At 42.4% G+C, this 22,617-nt stretch overlaps 1 protein-coding gene across 3 annotated transcripts in view; it reads right to left on the reverse strand.

Annotated features, from left to right (window-relative positions):
• COL19A1 (collagen type XIX alpha 1 chain) overlaps nucleotides 1-22,617 on the reverse strand; it is a 622,544-nt gene that overhangs the window by 415,663 nt on the left and 184,264 nt on the right. For all 3 annotated transcript variants that reach the window (XM_075598080.1, XM_075598081.1, XM_075598082.1), the window contains exon 12: nucleotides 12,295-12,339. In XM_075598080.1, coding sequence (XP_075454195.1) covers nucleotides 12,295-12,339 — 45 coding nt within the window. The remainder of the gene's footprint in view (nucleotides 1-12,294; nucleotides 12,340-22,617) is intronic.

Genomic DNA, 22,617 nt, shown 5'->3' on the forward strand with positions numbered 1-22,617 from the left:
GGCTCAGGGCCTAACTGGGCCTGGGGCATAGGGCCTAGGTAGGGACTGATGGCCTCCCTACACCTGGAGCTCTGTCTCCTTCCTCCTCTCACTCGCTCTGCCCAACGTGCGCACCCTCTCCCCCTATCCACTCTCCTTCACTCTCACCCGATTGGTCCCCTCACGCCACATGTCCCCGCGGGGCTGCTGGGACTCGTAGTTCCCCCTCCTTCACCCAATGAGAGCTGCTCCTCCTTCGCGGGCTTGCTGCCATACCCGCGCATGTGCAAACTCCTCCTGCACACCTTCTGCGCCAACTCCCAACAATGGCGGCGCTCTCAACGCGGAACCTCCAATAACCTGAGCGTTCCCTGCTCTGCTGTAATACAACACATGCGCGCAAAGGAATCCCGGCTACATGTATTAAATGTATTGTTTGGCTAGTGGTATGATTTATATAATTGATTGCCTAGTGGTTTTAATTATTTTATTGAATGCCAAGTGGTTTAATTTCTTTAATTGATTGGCTAGTGGTTTTATTTAGGTAATTGCTTGGTTGGCTAGTGCTTTTAATTTTTGTTTCTGGGGGTTTAGGTGCTTGTTGTATATGTTTTATTATTGTGTATTTTGGACATTCATGCTTTTGTATTAGGATGACCATTGACTGCTATAGTAGCTTATCATGCCCATATTGTATGGGTATGATGTACTACTATGTCAATCAATGTCAATGGGTACAGGGTGGGTACAGTGGGTTCAGTGTGGTTGGTTAGGTCTCCCGGGTGGGTAGCGGGGGAGGGTGGGTTAACCCCTTAATTACTATAGCGGGTATTAATCGTTAAGGTTATTAAGAGGTTAGGGACCAATAGAGTGTATTTTTTCATGTATTCTTGCTGGTATCGGAGGACATGGGCCTGGAGTATGCTGATGAGGATGCCCTTCATGATGGCAGGGGTAAGTAGAAAAGTTTATTTACTTTATCTATGCTGGCTGGCTAAGGTTTTATTTTATAATGGACAAATGAGCTATTATCCATATCTGCTTAAAAGTAAATTTGTCCATTACTGTACTGTATGTATTGGGGGTGTGTATTTATTTGAATGTATGCATATATTTTTTTTTTAGGCACATTATTTGTACCGCAGGCCAGCGGTGACCACCGGACACCTGTGGGAACAACCCAAGAACCCCCAGACACCCACAGGGAACACTCACGGGGACTACCTGAAGGCCCCCAGACAACCGTGGGAACCAGCCGAGGACCCCCAGACAACTGTGGGGACCACCCAAGGGCCCCCAGACACCCACGGGACCACCCGATGGCCCCCATACACCCTTGGGGACCACCCAGAGACTCCCTCCGACCTCTTGTATTAATGCTGTGCAGAAAAAAAATGCTTTTATGCATGTCTCCACCTCTTTTGCCTCGGCCTTTAGCTGGTGAAAATAAAGGTGACCTATTATGGTACGAATCAATTATCACTGCTTTGTGAATAGCGTTAACTGGCAAATAATGGCGGGTTTGCCATTTTTTTGCCTATCGGCGACTTTTTTTTCACTGACTGGTTATTGGTGATAAAAAGCCATTATACTGCACTGTTATCACTGCTTTGTGAATCGCACAGCAGGCAGTATCGCGCTATAAAGGCATTTATCGCACTTAAAATCACTTTTCACTGCTTTGTGAATTGGCCCCAATATGTGTTATATGATATATATGTAATACAGTATATGTCCACTGTGTACAGTGAAAAATAGTGATACAAGGCGCAAACTACTTATAATGTGATATTATAACGTGCAAATATACACAAGTAAAAATAAAAATGAACAATGTGCTCAATAAATAAACAGAAATAGTGAAGGCTAAAATTAGTAACCCTGCTCAAACCCTCTGGTGGGACCTGTTTCACGGGTTCCAGAACGTATGATAAATCTCAGACAATCCTGGAGGAGCACATATGGGAAACATAAGAAGAAATAATACAAAATTTAAGTGCAGATGTATTGGTAAAGAGATATATGATGAGATGCAATCTTGGCTCTGATGGTATGCCTACTCACAAGATGTCAATGATAAAAATGCGTTTTGCAGATAGGGCTGCTACCCAGTAGATGTGCCTGATGTGTGAAACTCCCTCTAGGCTCGTCTCGTCAGCATGGTTATGGTATATATGAGAGAGAAAGACAACCAAACATAGCGAGATCTGATGTATACAAAACTTTATAAAAATAGGTATATAAAATGTGCACTTACAATGTGCTAAAAACAATCAAGCGTTTAACACAATAAATGTGTATATACTGAGGTCACCGCAGCTCTCACCGCCTCACCTTGGTAATCCGGAGCTCCTTCGCCTGCACTTTGAGATCGCAGCTTCTCTCTGAGCTTCCTTCTGTGCGTGTGACGTCACGGCTCTGAGGACAGGGAAACTACGGATCGCCCACTGGTCCAAAACACCACTCTACACGTTTCGCCCAGCCCTTGAGAACTGCATATGGCTTCGTCACACGCACAGAAGTACATCTGCACTTAAATTTTGTATTTTTTCTTCTTATGTTTCCCATATGTGCTCCTCCTGAATTGTCTGAGATTTATATATGTCCACTGGACATTATTTAATTGCCTTAGACTTCGGGTTAATACTATTTTATATTTAAGATGGAATATACTGTATATTGGCAAGTCAAATATAATTTTTTGGTAGTAAGTAGATATATTATAATACATATTCTGCAAGTGAAGCTCAGTAGTTATTTGACATTTGCATGCACGCAGGGGATCTTACATTCTGAGGCTTGTTGGAGAAGCAGAGGTGCTATTGTTGCATGGTCATGGACTGCTACTGTAGCAAAATGTGAAGAGGGGTGCGGTAATATTTTGTTCAAGAGTAATAAATAACAGCAGGTGACTGAATATTTCATCAGCGTAACTGTGCTCAATATTCATTATCTCTAGATCACAACATGTTTTTTGCTAATCACTTACAGGCTGCTAAGATTTCAATAACTCTATTTTGCCTTTCTGCATCTGTTTCACTTAGTATTTGCAACAGGTGTTCAAGGCTATAACACGCTTTTTGAAATGCAAAGAGTGACATTAATAGTTCTTATCAGGACAAATGGAATAACTGTAAACTAACTCACACTAAATTACCACTCACATTATCTTCCCACAAAGAACGAAATAAAACAATTATTTATTAACTTGTTCGCATTTTGCTCCACTTTATACATGCTTAGCGTAGCTTATAGCAATAAACCTTAATGGATCTGCAATATCCCCTTTGTAGCTTGATACATGAAAAGTAATGGAAAAAAAACACAGTCAATTTGAAACATACATTATCAAATGCCTTTACTTGAACTTCATAACCATTACCCATCTAATTTGTAAAAGGAAGCAAAGAAAGAATGATACGAAGCCCCTCAATATACAGTATTAAGAAAATATTATTCTAAATTACTCTTTAAGAAATAAACCCAAACCACCACAACCACTGTGTGGAGTTTGTTTTGTAACCATCAGGCTTGGATTGCTTTTTTTTTGTGGGTGGGCATCGACCCTATTATTGGATTTGTACCTGGTGGTTTGAGTCATGAAGAGGAGAACAGTCTTCATTCTGGCTTGGTTAAGTAATCCAATTAGTTTTTTTTTTAAATGGTCAACATTTATTGCCAATGTGGCTATCTAGGCCCCCATTGAGGGCCAAGGTAGCCGCAGTAACAATCAATGGATTTAAAGGCTACTTTATTTTTAATGTGATTTGTTATTTAAATACATTTATGGTTAAAACTTACTTTGTTGATGCTTTTGAATGGCCAAAAGCCCTATTAGCCATATTTGGCTAATATGGATATTGTCCATTAGTCTAATATGGTGGTAGTTTTATTAAGTGGGGTGGATGGGTGATGGTGTAGTTTCACTAGGGTGACTGGTTAGGTCTCCAGGGGGGATCGTGGTTGACTCCATGATTATCATTGTGGGTACATTATGCTCATAAAATATGTGCATGATTTACCACTATAGCAAGAAATGGCGAAGGAATAAAAACCAGGTCCAAATAAAACAACATTACATTGCAAAATGAACATATTACTAATGCCAATCAAACAATTGAATGGCACAGTGGGTACATCATGCCCATATAATATGGGCATGATTTAACACTATGCCAGTCAATGGTCAACCTAAAATGAAACAATTAAAAACAAGATCCAATGCATTCAAAACAATCTAAAACTAAAAACAAATAAAGAAGTAAACCAAACAAAATTGCCACCAATCAATTAATCAAATCCAAAATAAAGACCAGAATAAACAATTAAAATACCTAAAGAAAACTATGAATAAATAAAATAAATATCTAAATAAACTGCATCATTCAAAATCAAAAGGCAAAAAAGAATCCAACATTTAAAAGTAAACACCAATCAAAAGCCAGAAATAAACAATTTAAAACGGCAGAAAAAAAATCCTGAACACTACATCAGTATGCAATATAAATTTCATACAAATTTAAAATCAGACGCAATATACATTTAAAATACATACAAGCAAGCATTTGCCAAAACAACCATTGCTTCTTACTGTATGTATAGCCCTAAAGGGCCATACATAAATACACTTGGAATGAAGGTGTAAAAAAAATGCAATCACCAAAAATATACAATAAAAAAAATCTGTAAATGAAAAATAACATACATTCATCATACATACATTAAATATTTTTCCTTACCTTTAGATGTCTTCACCCTCTGATTCCCGTGGTCACCGCAAGCTCTCGAACCAATCCATGATCCCAAACAGCAACAGGCCACAGGTAAAAAAAAATCCAAAGTCCTTTTCTTCTTTTTCTTCATCTATAAATTGTAATCCAAGTTTGTGGTCTTTCGGGGTCTTCTGTGGTCTTCAGGGGTCTTCTATCTTTTTCTTCTTCAGTCGGCATGACCCCGTTTGGGATATAGATATGGGCAATAGATATTTTAGGGAGCGTGTAGATAAATCAGATCATTGCAGGTGACGTTCCGCAGATAATCACCATTGCACTGCACATGAAACAGATCTTAGAGACAGGAGCCTTGAATCAATGGGCCAAAGGGATTGTCCTCTGCTAGGTAAGGTGAATTGATGAAGTGATGATTCTTGAGGATGCCTCGGCGAAACACGTTGAATTCTGTCTCTGGATGACCTGAGATCAACTTTCAAGTGGTGCTCGCAGAAGGGAAAGACGGAGGTGGACAGAGAGCGGCAGAGTGTCAACAGTCTCAAATGAATTTTACACATATTGAAAATGTAAGTGCAATTTGTAATTTCTGTGTTTTGCAATATATATTTATTGAGACATACTACACTATTGTGAGTCTGTCTCTTAACTTCCGAGTAACACAGGACCCACAACACACAAGATATACAAGACATACAACTGTAGCGCTGCCTTCCCCCTCCCCCCCCCTCTGGGAAATTTTGCCAAGGCTACAGGTCCATGTGGTGCTGGTAACCTGTGAGGGTCCAGGACAGATGAGCTTCCGCGATGTTGTGGGGCACAGGACAGGCTTTAGGTGATCCTCAGGTTCTTTTCATTGGTGACAGCGCCTCTACTCAAAGTAAGCTCCAACAGAGCTGGAGGCAGTCCCTACTATGACAGTGTTTTCTCCTATACTTCTGTCCAATAGACTGCGACTTAGTCAGAAGTATATAAATAGGATCTTTATTTGCTGCAGCCACTGCAGGTGGTATTACAACATTTGCATCCTTGTGTAGAATGAGTTCCACACAACTGGATGGTGTGGGCCAGCAGATAATGTTGAGGCCTTGTGCTATGCACATATCTTGAGCTCCTCTGCCCCAGATGGGGCTGTGCTCCTCTCCCTTCCCCAGCTTGGAAGGAACTCCCACTCAGACTGACTCTATAATTTGGAATGCATCTTCCCTAATGCAGTAAGGGGAAGGCACAGTGTCTGCACAACGATTGGCTGCAACACAGACCCAATGTCACCTCTTCTCCTGCCACTCAGGCAGGCTGCGTGGGGGGAGGGCGGGTGAGTAAACTCCACAGGGTAGCCTGTCACTGCCTGCAGCTACTAGGACTTACATGACAGGAAGGCAGAAAGATAGTCTGGACCAGTCATGGCTATACAACGTAGAGGTGGATTGGCCACAGTGCTCCTATCAGAGAGAGATGTATCTCTGATTTGCTAATATTACAGATGTGGCCACCTGTATTCTCCTCTTTACTTTAGGAAAATCTGTGGCTATCTCTCAGAAAAGCTGCAGCCAGACCTAATGGCACATCGGATTAAAACAGCGGGGGTCCCTGCAGTCCCATTCAAACGCATGGGACCCTCGCTGTGTTAATCCGATGAGTATTAGTCTGGCTGCAGCTTTTCTGTGAGATAGCCACAGATTTTCTTAGATTTTCATGAGCTAGCATGATAATACAGGTGGCCACATCTGTACCATCAGAATTTGTGAGAGGGACTAATACACTTTTTATTATACACTTTTTTCATCTACTGGCTACACCATTATTCGTATTTTTTATCTTTCATATTTACTGTACAACGAGATCTGCAAACGCTTCCCACATTTGGACAACTAGGTAAGGTGAATTGCCAGGAAACATTAAGTATGGTCCACAACTGAGATGTAACAGCAGGACAAGTAGAGACAAGAAGTCTGCATAAATATGTTCCAGTGAACTCAGCACATCACTCACTGCTGGATACAATGCTCGCTCTTGGTGTCTCTAACATCATTATCACGTATCTGGGCACCGCAGACAAGACCTCAGCATGTGAACCGTCAACGTTATTTGAGCTGACCAGCCACATACTGTACCCGTATGAACAAAGATGAATACTCCTAGCACATAACAATTGCAGATTGCTTACTCCATACCCAACTCACATGTGACCATAGGACAGCTCCTTCCAGTGTTAATTTTAATTTTTGCATGTTGATTCAACACTTCAATTTATTTATCTTTATTATGTATACAATAAACTTATTTCCAGTAACAACATTTAAAGTGTTCTGGTACAAACTATTATTTGACATCGCCATGAGGACAGTTTAGACAAGCTGAGGTACGTGTGTCCAGGGACTTGTGAACTGACTGAATTTCATCTATGGACACTAGGACCATATACTGTACAGTAGCTCCTGTCATCGATCTTGATGTTTGCCATCTTTTACTTATACAGTATGTAGGTTTTACATAACTTAACTAAACTTTAATTAAATTAGTTTATATATAGATTACACAATACAGTATGTTATTGTGCCATTTGCTTTTAGGCTATCGGTCTAAATTAGCAAAGCAACTGACCATAATTTATAATTAAGTAATAATCCCCAAAGAACAAGGCATTGCTGGCCAATAATGCGATGTTCTGAGGGGATTATTACTATTATAGGCTAAATGTAGTTTTTTTCATAAATAATAGACACTTGTGTTGTTATATAGATTTTTTTATTAAAATAAAATGGTAAATACATTAAACCACCTCTATATACACTTACACGGCAGCTATCCATATCCACACACTGCCACCTCCTCGTGTACTGTACACGTACACACACACTGCAGCTCTATACACACACATATCAGCTCCCCACACAACACAAAACCACATCAAATCTTACACACACACAAACGTTGCTGCTGCTGCTGCTGACACACACACACACACACACACACACACACACACACACACACACACACACACACACACACACACACACGCGACAGACAGAAACTGCAGCCACAAACAAACTGCAGACAGCCACTTACTTTGCAGCCACACCCACTCTCTCTCCCTCCCTCCCCAATTCAACTGAATCCGTTAGCTCTGTTCATGGATGGAGGGGGAGGAGTCACTGCCTGGCTGCTACTTCCTGACCAATCCCCTGCCCTGTCTCAGAGCTTTTCTGACAATGGGAAAAGCTGATTATTTCCAGCCAAACACATTGCAATCTGCAAAAATTCCCGGCATTGCTGAATGAATAATGCCCAGAATTTTAACCAATCAGAGAGCAGGGATTTCAATAATGCCCAGAATTTTACAGTTTTAGCCTATAATGTGAAACAACTGTTAAAAAAGGAGAAACGTTATTACAAGGTTTAATGTTGTCAATATCAATATATATGGCTAAATTTAGTTTAGCTATAACCCCTTCACTGCCGGAGGTGGCTTCAATGCATGGTTTGCATTGTTTTGCAGACCCTTTGGCAGCGAAGGGGTTAACAGTCACTTTTAGTTATCACTGATAAGTATAATGTTAAATATATACAGCATTTTATTTTTTATTGAAAAAAAACCCATAAAACCACAGGAGCAAAAAAAATTCTAAGAAATTCAAAAAATGATAAAGCAAGTATCTTAATATACAGTAGATCTTTCTAAGTACACCTTGCCTGCAAACTAAACTGGGGCACTCATTCTCAATCTTAAAAATGTGATAATAAAAAGAATGGCAGCAGCAACTGCAAATTTAAATCCATGACTGCAACCACCGTGTCTCAAATCTCCTAAAAATTTGACACAGCTGCTGAGGCACTTGTAAATAATTAACAAGTCATTCCAAGCTGGAGAAAGGTGCCCATCTCAAGAAATCAAAACCTATTTGCAAAGCTTAACAGATACTACAGATAGTCCAAAAAGGGCTATTTTCGGAAATGCAGATGATAACACCATGAAGCCTCTTGAAGCTGGAATTATCTTGCCCGGAGCTTTAGGTCCCTCTTGAGAGGTGCAGAAATCAAGTCGTTTCATATTACTGTCCTCTTTATGGTTTAATATGGATATTGGAATTTGTATTCATATGAAAGATAGCAGCCACAGTAGTATAAGTTTGCCAAGAGCATAAAATAAAAAATACTTGACTACTGTACATTCTCAGCCATGACAGCACAAAAAGCTATTTAGTAACTATTGTGATATTCATGTGAACTTTGTAAATGGTGTATTGCAGTCTATTTCCTTCTTATCCTCATTATTATTGTGGCATTCCCTGCAGCTATACCTTTTTCCCTCTTGTCAGTTTTTATTTTACTAAATGCCCAATCTGCTTACTACTGGCTGTGGTTCTTTGGTTAGAGCATGCTATAGGCTGCCGGACATTGCTGATTTCCCATCTTGGGACTCACCAGCTGACTCATATAGCAACCAGATTAGAGTATGGTTCTCCGTCTACAGTCATACCAGTTACTTAAAAATAAATATGTATCCATGATGCACTTTAAGGGCCAGATTTATTAAACAGTAGTCATTTGATGATAAACTGTGTGGGGCAATGATTGTCAACAATGCAACATTTTTTACATAATGTAGTAAAATACAATAGCAATATTTCTGAAAAATATATAAATGAAACCATATAATGCTTTTGGAGTAATTGATTAGAAAATACTGTATCTACATGCGATTGTTTTACAGTACCTCAATGTCTTTGTTCTTAAACTAAGGTTAGGCTCAGCATCTAACTATGGCCCTTAATTACTAACTTTAATATACAGAAGACACCATGTAATGCAGTGGTTCTGATTTTTTTTTTTAAGCAGTTCACCCCTTCTCACTCACATGTATCAGTCTCCCACACCCCTAAAACATATCAGCTGTGCAGCAGGTGCGTCCAGTGCTGTCTGGAGACACAGAGGCTGTGATCAATCTCTCCTCTGTTCTGGGCTCAGAGAATACAGGCGGATCGCGACTTCTATGTCTCCAGACGGTGGGATGCGTACACTGCTCAGGGCATATACATATTGTACCTACTGTATATCAGCATATACCTTATACTGTTATTATTTCAACAAATTTCTGCTTTCTGCATTGATAACACAGAAAATATTTTATACACAATCGCAAATGATTCACCATTCATAGATGAATATATTTAGCTCTTCAAAGTTCCTTGAGCTACAGTGTTTCCCATGAACTATTATTTATTGATTACAGGACGCTACTTTTTACACTGGAAATGCAAGAGGAGTGCCTCACCTAAGGATGTAGCCAACATTATTGTACTAATGAGAGAAGCAGCTATTGTTTTGAGTCAGACGCATGTGAGAAAGGGGCAGAGCTATTGCGCTAGTTCACAAGTGCCACAAATTGCAATAATGTTGGCTACATCTGTGCTACCTATTTCAGCAAGGAATCAACAACTATTCAATCTCTTGTACCTTTAACAACAGCCAAAATAGCTATACATGTAAGATTCCCCCACATCTCATACAATTCCCGAATGCCATATACAATCTTTACCAAGGGCCACTGACAGGTGGGGACAGCTGGGACTGCTCTCCCTGGCACAGGAGTAAAGGGGCCCTGACGCCCTGATGCTTACTCTAACAAGTAGTGTCAGATATGCAGGCCTGTAAGGCCCTCTCTTCTGCTGGCAGGCAACTCTGTGGGCTCCCCTTAACAGGCCCCCTGTGGCAGGCCCCTATGTGGACCCCCAGTGATAGGCCCTCTCCGAGACCACAGGTAGAGGTAGACACACTTGCCTCCTGCCCCCCTCTGCTGCAATTCCCTCTGCCCCCAGACCCATTGCAATCCCTTCCAGGCCCATACCTACTTCTCCCGCCCCAGGCCCATACCGCCACTCCCTTCCCCCTTCCCTATCTCCCCCCCCCCCCTCCAGCCCAATACCTCTTTCTCTGCTTTCCCCAGGCCCATATATTATTCCGTACTCCCCCAGGTTCATAGTTCCCCCAGTCCCATATTTCCCACTCCCAGCCTATATCTCTTTCCTCCCCCCAAATCTCATGCCACAGTAGACCAATATCTCATTCCCCCCTTACCCAAATCTCATTCTCCCCCCTCCTCCAGGCCCAAGTCTACGTCTCCCTCTCTCCTCCTGGGACTGTATCTCTTTATCCCCCCTAGCTCCCCCCCCCCTCCCTTCCCCAGGCCCATATGTCCTCCTCTGTCCCCCTCAGCAACTCCCAGTGCACAGTGCATTTGGGGGTTAATGGGGTGGGCCTGCTCCTTTCATTTGTCCTGGGACCCAAGATTTATGTTAGTGGCCCTGTCCATAACATCCTACTGTACCTCTGGTGACTACTGTATTTGGTCTATTGGCTCTTGTCACCTTAATCCCAGTTTGAAAATTGCTTAGGCAATCTTCAATCATATTGCGTCCACTATTTCTCCTGACCTGTGACTACGATAGGCCACTTTAGTTTAAAGTAAATCGGTTCAAATTTAATAAACCATTTTGCTATAATTTCCTTGGTCATGAGAAACTGTCAAGTCCATATCAAAACCACAATTCCATTTTGTCATCTCCAACTGGCGACCCAAACTTTTCACAGGGCCATTAGATAACTATCAACAAGAAGCAAGGCAGCTTCATTTTAGAATATAATTGATTAAATACCGGTAAATGGACCCATGTTTTTTTGGCAATGCATATCCTAGATATACTGTGATACAGAGATACCTGAGATACCTATGAAATGAACTGAATATGCAAAGTACAATGAAATGATTTCAGTTAACATATTTCACAAATATCTCAGGTATGTTCACAGGTATCTCTCATCATGTTGTATAAACTAGAGTTTTGGGAGGTATATAGGTCAGTGGGTACTTTACTAAAAATTTTCTTTCACTCTCCCTCCTCTCCTCAAAAAGCCCTGTTTAAGGGTCTAGATGTGAGTAATGCCCAGTTAAGTTATGACTTAACTAACGTGATGTTAAGTCCCCTGCATTAATGGACTTTAGTGAATCTGCAATGTTAAGGTAAACTCATCCTTTGGATCCCATTATATCACTAATGGCTGTGAATGTTCATGCTCTTTACGGAAGAAAACATGACTTAACGATACGTTACTATCCCTTGAAGATATGCCGTACGGCTTAATGTAAAATTAAGTCAGGTTAACAGCACGTCAAGTCTCTTAACCCAGCATTGTGGATCTGGGCTTTAGACTAACAAAAGTGATGATAATGATGCTAGGAAATGTGAAAAAAAAAGCTTAATTACTTTTGATTACAAAGCAGGAATTCAGTCCCAGTAGATTAATAAACCTGCAAATGAAGGCATCTAAGGAGACTTAGTTGATTAGTATTAGATGCTTAATATATATGAATATTTAATGCCATCAACCTTATAACATTTTTGGAAGATTACACAAATGTCAGAAATTCCCTTAGAAGCAGTAAAAGCACATACTGTAGGAATACAGTAGTTATACAGAAGCATTGTAAAATGTGCCGTATTTTAAAAGTATCATTGTAATGGCATTGCACACAAACAGTATATAAAATTGAAGTGCACAACTGAAAAAAAACAAGAATTAAACATACCAATTCTCCTCTTTCTCCTTTGCTACCATCATTGCCACGTTCTCCCTACAACATAAAAAACAAAAAAAAATACAGTTTTAAATTAGCAGTCCCACATTGCATGCAAATTGTCTTCGTTTCATTCTTCTAAGCAACTAATACGTTATTGGCCTTGTTAAAAAATATTAAAGCTCCCAAAAGTTAAATGTTTACTTGTTTTGTTTCTTGTGTAAAATTGAGTACATTTCTATCATCTGCTCGTTCATTTAATTCTAATGTTATCTGGTAATTATTGTAGTTTTTCATTATCTGTTTATGTGACCAAAAAACCCCCCAGAAAAGCAGGATAACAGAGCATAGTAGTTTTCCATAAAGAATTCTTTAATAGAATTAGCCCATTGGTATATAAAAAAGAAAAAATGGATTATTGAAGACAATCCATGATATAATATACATGTAATATCACAAAAACAATATGAATACATGCAACCATTAAAAACAAAGAATTTCATATCCATCAAAGTTCCAAAAGTCACACTGGCTTGTATAACCTTCACAATTATGGTTAGAAACGTTGATCGTTCAAATAAATCACCATTAATTATGTTTTACTTGGAGTGTGCTGGTTCATCTGTTAATATGTGTGTGTGTATATATGTATATATAAACTGCCTCAAAGTGGAAGGAAGGTGGCAACGGGTGTTTAATGTATAGTGGCACTTGTGCTGGTAGGTTCAACCATACTATGAAAGCTTGAAAATATACCCAAAAGAAGTAATAAAGGTACTTGCCAAGCTGCAAATGAAGCCGGCATGGCAAGTAATGTCTCAACTCCCAAATATGGAAAAAAACTAAAATAAATGGCCATCATTCTCCAGAAGCTGGATTATCCATAGACTTAACGGCATTCAGTAAGAAGACATGAAGGCAGAGGTTGCTAAGAATCCCTGGTGGTTAAAAAAAACCTGTTATTTAAACTTTAATTTCACTATTTATAAAAGCCGGACTCTCCAGTGAAGCAGCACTGCAAGAACTGGAAGATGAACTTGAAAAGATTAAATGGCATACTGTTGGCCTTCTTGAAGTAAGAAGGAAATATGAAGCCTCATTGAGCTCAAAAGTGTACACATAACATATTACAGACGTGAAGAAAATGGAAGAATTAGTGGAGTAGACATCATCGTTGACAAGAGATGAAAACAACATAGTGGAGTATGGAAGGTCATCAGGAACAACAGCCGGAATCATTATTCATTTGACAAAGATACAGGCTTCAAATAATCCAAGTGTTGGCCAAATATCAAGTCAGGACAGAAAATACGCGGGCGCAATCATAAAATACAGCAGATGTTGATTCCAAAATGATTAATACTACCTTCACCAATGCCCCACTTTTGAGAACATGACAGGGTTGAAGGCTCCTGCTGCTCAACCCCACCTAGGATCAATCCAGGATCCTTAGAAATATGTATAGGGAACAGAGAAAAATAGGGGAGCAAAGGATTAGAAAGTGGTTCAAATCAATATATATAAACAACCAGGGGCAGGCTGCTGAATTGTAGCCGGCCCACTTCGTCACACAGCAGTGCATAAGGGTTCATTAACCACAGTCAATGCACTTACTATGTGTTCCAATGACAGAAGGATTGGTATCAGAAGTATTAATAAACACTTACATGGCCATGGGCAAGTGTCACACACATCAAAGGTTTCTTTCTTTCTCCTCCTCACATCTGATCCAGGTCATCTGAGTGCTCTTTCTTAGAATCCTAATATATGCAAATACGTGGACCCCTTCGTCTTGGAGTATGCCCCCACCAACAGTATTGAGGCCAGAGATGAGTGTTAGATGAAAATATAAACTTTTAATATAACATAAAAATCCATACTCACATGTAAAAAGTTCCAGGCGGCGACCGCATAGAGTCCGTACCGGCTTCGGCACTACAGTGTCCCTGCTCCTGCATCCGGTACACAGCTTTGGAACACAGCTGAGACACAATCAGCACAGACTGCTACGGTAGCCTCTGTCTTCTGTCCCAAGGACAGTGCTGTGATCTAACACTCATCTCTGGCCTCAATACTGTTGGGATATTACTCTGACAAATCCCACTGAAATTGTAAATGCATTCAATGATTACTTAGTGGGGTATGCTACTAACTTATTAGTGAAACGCAACCCAAACCACAAACATGAACCTCATTCTGAGAGTACCCCTATAGCCCCACCCTCTCACAAAACTGCTCACAATTTTCAATTTGTACCAGGATCTGAAATGGAGATTACACGAGCACTCCTCAAATTAAAACTAAGCACCCAATGCAGACCTGACACTGCAATCTAAGTTCCTAAGCCTTGGTACCCCAGCCATTGCCAAACCAATTGCTTCCCTAGTCAACTCTATTCTGTCTGCAGGCCATATACCTAATACCTGGAAAACTGCCAGAGTTGTCCCAATCTTCAAAGGTGTGGACAAAAACACTGTCTCAAACAACAGGCCAATCTCCCTTCCCTCAATACTATCCAAAGTCATGGAAAAATGTGTTCACTCCAATTAAGCGATTACTATACCAAGACAAATTTCCCTAGCCAATTTCAATCTGGCTTTCACCCCAAACATCCACGGCAACTACCCTGCTAAACGTTTCCAATGAGATCCAGTGTGGAATGGAACTTGGACAACCCACTGGTACCATATTCCTAGATTTTGCAAAGGCTTTTGATGCTGTTGAACATGTTATCTTATTTAACAAACTCCAGTGATCTGGAATAGGGAAGCATGCTTTAAACTGTTTTCATTCCTATCTATCAGGTAGATTCCAACATTTGTCTATCTGAGGCGCTAACTCCAACACCTTGGCTATCACATGTGGTGTTCCGCAAGGCTCTGTTCTGGGGCCCCTATTCTTTCCAGGGTTCATCAGTGATCTTCCTACAGCTTGTAAGGGAGCTTCAATACCCATGTATGTAGATGACATTATCTTATTTGCACACAGCCCTAGCCTCTTCGACCTTGAACACGTACTTCAATCTGACTTTTTGAGACTTGAAAATTGGATTTCCCAAAACAAACTGTTTTAAACACTAAAAAGAAAGAAAAAAAAGTGAAGGGCGTAAAAAATAGATGAAAAAATACTTTATAAGTAGCTATGAATATTAAAATACACACAATACAATGATGGATATTAACACCTCCCAATAGAGTCAAAAGAATACATGACAATGGTGGGATTGAAGGTAGACAAATATATGAGAGCAATTAAAATGTAATGTCTAATGGGTGTAAGAAAATGAAAACTATAAATGCCTGACCGTAGAGTTTGAGAGACTCTCTCCTTCTGTGACCGCTTTTGGCAGGAACAGGTGAGGGCAGTAGTTTTCCCAAGGGAGTCAACCGGGCTACTGAATGGCTCCAACAATGCTGGCAAGTGTCCATTTGAGTTCTGCAAAACTTCTGCTGCTAGGCAGTTGCTGCTGAGCCTTCCCACGGATGCCGTTTCTTTCGGTGCCTTTTCCCTTCAGTGTCTGGGTGAGCTGCTTGACTCGGGGGTTACTTCCTGGTATCACGTGATTGACCAGGAGATGATCCGCCCTCGTCAGGCTTGTCCACCTCTAAGAAAGCCTCTGAGCCTCTCTGCTCAGTATGAGTACAAGTGCAGGTCAGGAGTTGGTCAGGATTTGATTACAGAAATCTGTACTAGCTCTTTGCTGCTCCTACTAGTTTCCTCACTTGATGTGAGTTAATCAGGGATATATATATATTATATTTTAATGATGTATTTAATAAAGTTATTTTTGATAATGACATTATACACCCACTAAGGGGAAAGTGTGTCCACAACTGGGTTTACTTTTCTTTATACAGTTTCCATAACCAAGTATTTAAATTATCAACTAATTAAAAAATTGAATGTCATTCCTAAACTGAATACTAGCAATGACTATGGCCAAGCTAGAGCAAAGAAAATACTGAAAATAGCACACAAATAAAAAATAAATACATAATTGCACTCTGCTCAAGGTCTAAAACATGGCCTAACTCTTAGAAATCAATTATAGAGGTGTGTGACGTGCTCGTCTCCAATCAGGAAGAGGACTCGCAGGGCTGAGGTAGGGATGCAGAATAACCGACCAGAGCCCAGTGACAGAGTCCTGTTAGAGTATCCATAGTTGGTAAGCAGGCAGGAGGTCAGGGCTGGTGGCAGTGGTGCAGAGTCCAGGAGACAGGCAAAAGGTCAGGCGGCAGTAGAGCAACGTCTAGGCGACAGGCAAAAGGTCCGGGCAGGCAGAAAGCAGCGAGGTTAGGGTCACGGTCCGGGGTCAGAAACAGAAGAATCAGGAGCTTCAAAACTTAGAACTTTGCTCAGCGACTCCCACCAGGAACTGCAGCCTTAAATAGCATGCAGCTGACAAAACGCGTAGGGTGTGTCATTACTTTGGACGTCATCGGATTATTCAATCAGCTGTACAGGATCTCCTTGAGGGAGAAACACTGGTTTACTAGAGGCGGCGTTTACATCTCAAGATATGCATTGATTCAGAGTCTCAGTTCTCCTTGTGGAACAAGCTTGCCTTTCGGCTATCATACAACCGGGTCATGGTCCTTATTGGAGGAAGATAACATCTGTCATGTCTGCCGGGGTGATTAACTCACTCCTGGCGATGAAGTTTTTAGGGACTCACCGCAGTGCGGTTACGATCCTTGGGCCACCCAAAGACAAGCTGTAAGGTACTCAGTATACTCACACTGTTTATACTACAGTTCCTATAGCTCATGGACATTTAAACTCCAAGCTGATGGGCACGCTATCAAGCGCGGATCTCCAATCAGCATACTTTGGAGCCTTAGTTCATACGAGCTATATATAAACATCTTTTGGGTCTGTGTGTCTTATACATTGGAGTATAAAAATAACAACTTACCTTTTTCAGGAGGACTACCACTCTTATTGCATCTGACAAATATGCAAAGCTTAGTCTCTATTAACCCCCAAGGTTAAGATCCAATATCCTCCATTGTACAGCATATATCCGAGTCAAACTTTTAATTATATTTGTATTGTTTTATTCACTGATTGATCCATTCTCATTTTAAGTGGCTATAATATATATATATGTCTGATTTTTATTTACATTTGTTATTGATATATGCAAATAGGAGTGTGCGCTCATATTTCTGGTCTTTTGACATGGGTTTAAGGATTTGGTTATTCCTTGATGAGCAGCCTTTCCCTATTTCCCAAATACATTACCTACTGTACACTCCCATAGCCTCTAGTCCGTTCACTCATTAATATCTTGATTATCACATTTGTGCACATTATATATTGTTTGTTATATTATTTGTGCGCTGGTCTTGTTTTTTTTATATATATATATCTACTATATATTTCTGAAAGCACTGTATGTCTGCATGGCCTGTGTCCCTAGCGGCAATCTCATTGGTCCCTTGGCCCGCCCACCCCCGCACACCTCTCATTGGCCTGAGGCGGAGTGACGGACGGACACACACACACACACACACACACACACACACACACACACACACACACACACACACACACACACACACACACACACGGGTGTTACCTACATTAGCGGGGCTCACAGTGTTAGCAGCACCCGCGCGCACCTCCTCCTCTCCCCGTGTCTCCCGCGCTTTCCCCCGGCGCCGCTACAGTCAGCGGGACACACACACTATTATTACCCCTTCAACGCCCCCCCCCACCCAGTGTCAGCGGCCATGCGAGACCCCCCTTCTATATCTCCCACCTCTCCCCCCCCACACATATACATGCCCCCCCCTCCCCGGCGCTACAACTCACCCCTTCCCCGGCGGGGGAACAGCCAGTGGCCAGGCAGGCTGCCTCGCGGCGCCGAGTACCCAAGATGGTGGTGCCCGGGACACAGCGGGGGAGCGGCCACAACACGCTGCCTCCCGCCTCAGATCCACGTGGGACCTGCCGGATGGGTGAGTGAGCAGCCTTCACCTCCCTTCCACCCCCTCCACCCCCCCTTCACCTCCCCCCCTTCACCTCCCCTCCACCCCCCCCCTTCCCACCGCCTCCCCCCCTTCCCACTGCCTCCCCCCCCTTCCCACCGCCTCCCCCCCTTCCCACCGCCTCCCCCCCTTCCCACCGCCTCCCCCCCCCTTCCCACCACCTCCCCCCTCCCCCCCTTCCCACCACCTCCCCCCTCGCCCCCTTCCCACCACCTCCCCCCCCTTCCCACCACCTCCCCCCTCCTCCCCACCACCTCCCCTCTCCTCCCCTTCCCACCTCCTCCCCCTTCCCACCACCTTCCCCCTCCTCCCCCTTCCCACCACATCCCCCCTCCTAACCCTTCCCACCACCTCCCCCCTTCTCCCCCTTCCCACCACCTCCCCCCTTCTCCCCCTTCCCACCACCTCCCCCCTCCTCCCCCTTCCCACCACTTCTCCCCTTTCCCCCCCCCCCCGCTCCCCTTCCCCCCCCCTCCGCTCCCCTTCCCCCCCCATCCGCTCCCCTTTCCACCCCCCCTCCGCTCCCCTTTCTCCTCCACCCCTTTCCCCTCCCACCCCTCCCACACTTCCACCCCTTCCCCCCCTTCCCCCCCTCCTCTAACCCTTCCCCCCCTCCTCTAACCCTTGCCCCCCTCCTCCACCCCTTGCCCCCCTCCACCACCCCCTCCTCCCCTTCCCGCCGCCCTTCGCCTTCCTGCCCGCCTTACCGTCTCCCCACCCCCGCCTCTGCATTTCACCCACCCTTACTCCGGCCGCCTCTGCCTTTCACCCACCGCCTCACAGCCGCTGCACGCACTCAACAGACACCCGCCACACTCGACACATACCTGCCGCCACACACACCTGCTGCCTCCCGCCCCTACGCACCGACATCACTGACCCACCGCCTCACACCCTAGCAGGACCCCCACTCACAGACAGCACTCACAACCCACGCGCCACCCGCCGCCTCACACCCTAGCAGGACCCCCACTCACAGACAGCACTCACAACCCACGCGACACCTGCCGCCTCACACCCTAGCAGGACCCCACTCACAGACAGAACTCACAACCCACGCGCCACCCGCCGCCTCACACCCTAGCAGGACACACGCCTCACATTTTTACATCTGTTATGTCACCAAAATATACATTGTACTGTGGTGTGTTTACAATAAACCATTTTTAAACAACATCGTATTACATTTTATTCCATCTTTCTTTTCAACATTATTATCCAACCTTTACAACAAATACTCACCTATTGTTCCACGATTTATAAATAATACTACCTATTACGCATTTACATCCCGGGCAACACCGGGTCTCTCAGCTAGTATATATATATATATATATATATATATATATATATATATATATATATATATATATATATATATATATTTATCAAGGGGGTGATAAAGATCTCTCTCCAGGATCGAAACGTTGGACTTTTTGTGAAAGTATTGGTATACATACATACATACATACATACATACATAAATACATACATACATACATACATACATACATACATACATACATACATACATACATACATACATACATACATACATACATACATACATACATACATACATGCATGTTAAGTTATGGTGAGTAAAAAAAGTGACAAAAACCCTCCACAGCAAAGCAAATATGCAAATGTAAATACAACTGTATGCTCATCTGCATGTCTTAGGCAGGTCTGCAACCCCGCCTTTCACCATTATCACCCAGCACACAGCACTTCCACTGCAGCAAGGGATTCTGGGAAATGACATGCAAATGAGCACACAGTGCCACCTTTTGCTTCAAAAAACATTTTTAACATGATTCCCTATAGGCTTAAGCTTGCTGCATGGTCACAGCTTTGAGCACAGCCAGGCTTAAGGTGCATAGCCAGAAAACCCACCCACAGACAGCTGTTTCGACCTTAATGGGTCTCATCAGTGTGGGGTTGGTTAACTGGGTATGCAAAGAAGCAAAAGAATGGTGTTTACCATACTGAGTTAAGTTATGGTGAGTAAAAAAAGTGACAAAAACCCTCCACAGCAAAGCAAATATGCAAATGTAGATACAACTGTATTCTCATCTGTGTGTCTTAAGCAGGTCTGCAACCCACCTTTCACCATTATCACCCAGCACACAGCACTTCCACTGCAGCAAGGGATTCTAATGGTGAAAGGTGGGTTGCAGACCTGCCTAAGACATGCAGATGAGCATACAGTTGTATTTACATTTGCATATTTGCATATTTGCTTTGCTGTGGAGGGTTTTTGTCACTTTTTTTACTTACCATAACTTAACTCAATATGGTAAACACCATTCTTTTGCTTCTTTGCATACCCAGTTAACCAACCCCACACTGATGAGACCCATTAAGACCTGGAACCTCCTGCTGCGCCTACTGCACGGGGAGGGGATAGGATGGACGTCGGATTCTTCGGATGACGACGTCAATGTAACATCAGGACTTTTTCTGGCCCTCGTGGCTGAAGAGGACTGACTATGTCACGGACTTGCAGCTCTCCGGAGCCTACAGTCACAAGTTTTGCGCACCTGGTCTCACTGGACCATGAGCACGGTTTTTAGAGGTGAAATCACTTTTTCACCACCCGGGCTACAAAAGAAAAAAGCTGTCTGTGGGTGGGTTTTCTGGCTATGCACCTTAACCCTGGCTGTGCTCAAAGCTGTAACCATGCAGCAAGCTTAAGCCTAGAGGGAACCATGTTAAAAATGTGTTTTGAAGCAAAAAGTGGCACTGTGTGCTCATTTGCATGTCATTTCCCAGAATCCATTGCTGCAGTGGAAGTGCTGTGTGCTGGGTGATATTGGTGAAAGGCGGGGTTGCAGACCTGCCTAAGACATGCAGATGAGCATACAGTTTATATATATATATATATATATATATATATATATATATATATATATATATATATATATATATATATATATATATATATATATCTGGCAATCATATAATGTGACTCCACCTATACCAACTTATTTTTTGGGTTGGTAGAAATCACAATTTTTTTTTTTTCAGAAGTTCATGAGGAACTCACATCCAGTGCCATGTTGTGAATTCTTTTCATAGATGACATCTTTATGATCTGGCATGGCAGTATTGAAAAACTCCATCACTTTGTAGAGAGATTGAATATTATTCAATAATATATATGTAGCATAGCCTCTGGCCGCTACTCTCCTGTTGGGCCCCCACCGTATAAGACCTGGTAAGAACAGGTAATGTGATGGGTAATTCTCTCATTTGGGCCTAACTTGCTATTGCAGCTTGGATGCAGTGTTACTGTATCCAGGGGAGGAACTAGCAACAACCAGAGAGTGTCATCCTGTGGAGGATACTGGTTGGGTCACATGCAGTTAATGTGATGCCTATCAGTATCAGACCTGCCCTTTTATGGGGCAGGGTTACAAGCCCATCCCCTGGGTATATACTGGCACTCTCCCAGAAGTCAGTGTGTCTGTTTCTTGAGGAGTGGAAGTATGTGATATCCTCAGCACCACCAGGGATAAAGAGCTGGATGGGGCCTGCAAGGCCTTACCCCTAAAGGAGGGCTGTAAAGTCTGTCTGACTTCTGCTATGTACAAATAAAAAGCAGTTGAACCATCTCCCTGTGTGGCTAACTGTATAGACAATAAGAAGTTGCCAGCATGGACCATCCTGGGACCCCAGGATCCTTGCTGGCTGGAGGCGCTTCCATATGAGAAAGAAGCACCCTGAAAGCCTGTCCTGATTCTCCCCTCACCATCACAGAGCAACTCAGAGCCTCTTGGATTACCAACAGGTACGCACAGCACTAGGAAACATACAGGTAGCGACCCAATCTCAATAGGGTGGGGGTAAAGTTGCTACATATAATATATTCCAATTGGGTAGTTCTATTAAGGAATTATTTAGGGAAATTCACTGTGTTCTGTTATACTGCTTTTCTGTTTCTTTTGTGGTCACATTTAATACCAAGATTGAGCACCTCTATTATTGCATTCTAAGAGTTGGCACCCGTTATAGACCTTGAGCCGAGAATAATTATTTTGTTTTGATAGTTTTGTGTGCTAGTTTAATTAATTATGTAATAATAATGATGCTGCTATCCTTAGCCAGATAAAACAAACAAAAAGTCAAAATGCATTGAACATCACATTACTCTACCTGTATTTACATAGCTTTATCACAAATGAGATTATGTAAAGATCATACAATACCCCAAACCCTTTTGAGACATTGAAAGTTTGTTTAAATGGACCCCATGCTCATCTAAACTATTAACAAAATTAAAATTTATATACATAAATTTCAGGCGATATTTGCATAGGGAGAGACGGCTCTCTCAGAG

This window comes from Ascaphus truei, chromosome 4 (genome assembly GCF_040206685.1).
Source record: "Ascaphus truei isolate aAscTru1 chromosome 4, aAscTru1.hap1, whole genome shotgun sequence".
NCBI lineage: Eukaryota > Metazoa > Chordata > Amphibia > Anura > Ascaphidae > Ascaphus > Ascaphus truei.